This window comes from Cynoglossus semilaevis, chromosome 10, assembly GCF_000523025.1.
Source record: "Cynoglossus semilaevis isolate Cse_v1.0 chromosome 10, Cse_v1.0, whole genome shotgun sequence".
NCBI lineage: Eukaryota > Metazoa > Chordata > Actinopteri > Pleuronectiformes > Cynoglossidae > Cynoglossus > Cynoglossus semilaevis.
Window position 1 is genome coordinate 13,943,787 of NC_024316.1, and position 3,904 is coordinate 13,947,690.

At 42.1% G+C, this 3,904-nt stretch overlaps 1 protein-coding gene across 1 annotated transcript; it reads right to left on the reverse strand.

The window, feature by feature from the left end:
• Positions 1-258: 258 nt before the first annotated feature.
• On the reverse strand, positions 259-2,625 carry npbwr2b (neuropeptides B/W receptor 2b). Its single transcript, XM_025059319.1, has one exon. It carries the CDS (start codon positions 2,220-2,222, stop codon positions 1,215-1,217), a length of 1,008 nt encoding a protein of 335 aa, XP_024915087.1. The 5' UTR covers positions 2,223-2,625; the 3' UTR covers positions 259-1,214.
• Between the last annotated feature and the right edge of the window lie 1,279 nt (positions 2,626-3,904).

The following is a 3,904-nucleotide window of genomic DNA, read 5'->3' on the forward strand; positions in this document are numbered from 1 at the left end:
AATTAGAAACTTGTAATTGTAAAAATGTATTACCAGAATTTATAGTAGATATCAATTATGTAGTTTGCTGTAGGGTCTTGAAAAATGCGTCATGTCACACTGTCACCGATAGGGGGCAGCATAACTTTACTCATAAAAGTCCAAACTTACGGTAGGAAACATTCATCGCTCTGAAAACAGACCGACACTGTCGAGTTTGGGGAAAGAACGTTTTTTTTTTTTTGTTTTTGTTTTTTTTTTCTTTTTATTAATTTCACATGAACGTGGTTTACAAATAATGAACTTCCTATTATGTTGTTTCCAATCACAATATACCAAACTCGAGACATTGTTATGGATTAGTTCATGTCTGTTGCAAATATATTATTTGTCATTTTATTCAAACGTAAATAAGACCTTGAAAAGCTCCACAGATTTTCAGATTTTCTCCCATGACATGCTCAATAGAAACATATTGTTTTGCATACAAAAACAAACAAACAGTGCGTCTGTTGAATATGTTGATTGATAACATGCAAAAGTCTCGTGTCATTTGAGCTGTACGTCGTGTAAATGTCAAGTGCTCTGTCTCCTTCTTCGTTCTTTGGACTCAACACAACTCCTTCACCTCCATCCTCCACAAGTCGCACTCGGCAAAATTAGAAGCAAGCATTAACACAAGTTGATTTTTCTTTTTCTCAATTTGGTTTCTTCTGTTTTGCAGTTACTGAGAGATTGATGGCGTTAAAAACCCCTGGAGCTACAGTGGTGCAGTGCTAAGATGTTGCTATAGTCTCACATCCCTTTAGTTTATCTTTGAAAATATTGTATTGTGTTATCATTAGGGATGTCCGATGTTAGCATATTATGTAATATCTGTAAGAATCGGTATCAGTTTTCCTGTATATAAAAGTGAAAGTCACTAGATGGCAGCAATGCAGCTCATATAATTAATCTCATACCCATACAGTGGTTTGTACAGACAAATAAATAAATATTACCAGGTCTTTATTGGTATCGAAATTAAGTGTTTCGACAATATCGGCATAACAGATATCGGCATAAATAAATAATATCGGACATCCCTAGTTATCATTTATTGTGAGAACCTGTTGCTTCCATGTGCAGTTTGCCTGGTGCAGCTTGTTCTAATTCAAACTGTAGGGTCTGCTGTACACACACAGAGAGATGTTCAATCTGAACGACAGTCTTTCATTATTCATCGCCTCAGAGCCTCAGGTGGGTCGGCACTCCAACATCTTCTTAAAGGCTTTTCTGAAGCTGTCATCCAGAAAAGCGTAGAGGAAAGGGTTGAGGCAGGAGTTAGCGTAGCTCAGGCTAGTTATGAAGTAGGAGATGCCAATCACCAGGGGCGTGCTTCTCAGGTCTGTGGTCAGAGCCACGATGGTGCTGAGGTGGAACGGGGTCCAACAGAACAGGCAGACGGCCAACACTATGAACACCATGACGGTGACTTTCTTCTTGGCCTTGTCCAGGGCCTTGGCGTTGCTGTTGAGCCTCATGTTCCTCAGCTTGTACAGCATCATGGTGTAGAGGATACAGATGGTGGAGACTGGGATGGCGAAGCCCAGGATTAGCGTGTAGATCCGGCTGGCTTTGAACCATGAACCCTCAGGGCTGGGGAATATGAGCACGCAGCTCTTCCTCTCGTCGTTTGGGTCGACGCCGGCGAAAACAGTGAAAGGCATGACGATGAGTATGACCAGGATCCACACGCACAAGGAGATGATTTTGGCCGCTCGGTAGGTGCGGTAAGGCATGCGCTTGGAGCTCACCGTGGCCAAGACCACCAGGTAACGGTCGATGCTCATGACTGTCAAAAAGTAGATGCTGGAGAAGATGTTGTAGTGGTCAATGCTGAGAATGACCTTACACAGAATCTCACCAAACGGCCAGTAGTGCAGGAGGTGTTCGGCTATGTTGATGGGAAGAACCAGGGTGAAGAGGTCGTCGGCGATGGCCAAGTTGAGGATGAACATGTTGGTGACTGTTTTCATCTTGGGGGCCTTGAGGATCACGTAGATCACAGCCGTGTTGCCCGTCAGTCCCACGGCACAGATCACAGAGTAGATGATCGGCAAAATGACGTAGAGATCGGCGTAGAAGTAAAACTCGGGCGGAGGAGTGCAGTTCAGGTCCGTGCTGTTCCCAGATGTCAGGGAGTAGAAGTCCACAGAGTGGTTACAGACCGGCGGTGCACCGGGGACGGACATGTTTTCCATATCGGAATTCAAAAGTGGACACAAGTTGTCAGACTAACAGTCTACGAACCACTTTGGTGCAAAGATTAAATGATCAGAGTCTGATGATCAGTATTGACCTGCATGTCCATATCATCTGTACGTAGCACTGACTGACTGGTTTGGACAGGGCTCAGCACGTGACGTTAGATCAATGCAATGGTCAGGATGGACAACAACAACAACAACAACAACAACAACAACAACAACAACAATAATGACACAGAGACCCTGTGGAAAGACTTCCTTCAGTCTTTGGTTTTAAAAAATGTCACCTGCAGAATTCAGGGTCATTATCGTGTTCGAAGTTCTGCCTAAAGAAATAAAAAAACAAAAACAAACATTGAATCCGTCTTTCTCCACCTCGACACTCCTTAGTCAAAGGTGAAGTGCCATTCCACTCGTCGATATCTGAGACGTCTTCAGCCAACTCGTCCTCCAGTTGTCCATGCGGTTCCACCGATATCAGGTTCTTACAAGATGTTCCACGGACTATCAGCAGCGTTCGCGGCTCCGGTGCGTTCTGGACCCGGCACTGGACGTTCACGCACGACTCACGCACCACGGCATCTGGACAACACAGAGACGGGGACGTGGTCGGTTAATCGACCTGCACACATTTCAATGAACTGCGGACACAGAGTCCGTGGCTTCTGTCCACGACACCACAGTAGAACAGGTTACTACAGATCCGTTCTCATACAAATACGACTAACACAAAAAAGATTCACATTCCTTTCTGTCATTAAAAAAACTGTGAAATGTAGCTATAAACAAATAAACAAAACTAAATGAGAGTTCAACTCTAAAACCAAGACTATATCGTGTAAAAAACTGTGTTTTCCAACCGTTAGACAGAATAAAGTTAACAGTGTTACCATCAAGTTTTTTTTTTTTAAGTTTAGAAAAACATCTAAGTGTAATCCTCAGAGTTAAATTCATCAGCTTTACCTCGTGTGTGTCCTTGGTCTAGTCAATGTCCACCGGTCTCACTGAGGAAGATGCGCCTTTCTGCAGCATCCTCTCTCTCCCTCTCTCTCTCTCCTTCTCTCTTTTTCTCTTAGCCCACGTGACGTCACTGCGACGTCCCCATTTCAATCAATCAGACGCGTCTGTTCAACCTGTTGAATTCATCCAAATCTCCTCAGGGTTTTTCCTCGTTGTTCGTCGTTTTTTTAAATCAAGAACATGAAGAATACGTTATGAAGAATAACGTTGCGCCGTTATTATTTATTTATTGTTACGACGATCGGTTCCATGTTTGTTTGTTTGTTTGTTTACATTTGTTTCGTACAGTTTATTCTCAGTACACAGTAAATCCACCCTCCTCCATCATCGTACAGTTATCAGTACTGCACTACAGCACACTACATTTATCTAACTTTAAAAAAAATCACATCGAATTCTGTTTTCAAATTATTTTTACCAATTTATGTAAAAAGTTTTTTAACCTTCCAACTAAATTTAAACTGATTGTTTGGTTTTAACCTTCCAACTACATTTAAACTGATTGGTTTTTTTTTAATTAAACATATTCGACTACTTTTCCTCGAAAACTTTTTCCACCATTGACTGCAGTGAAGAGCAGCAGGAAACTGTTTCTCTGAATATCAAGCTGAACTTGAGAAGATGTGAAGTGATTTATATAAAAGGGGAAAAAATGT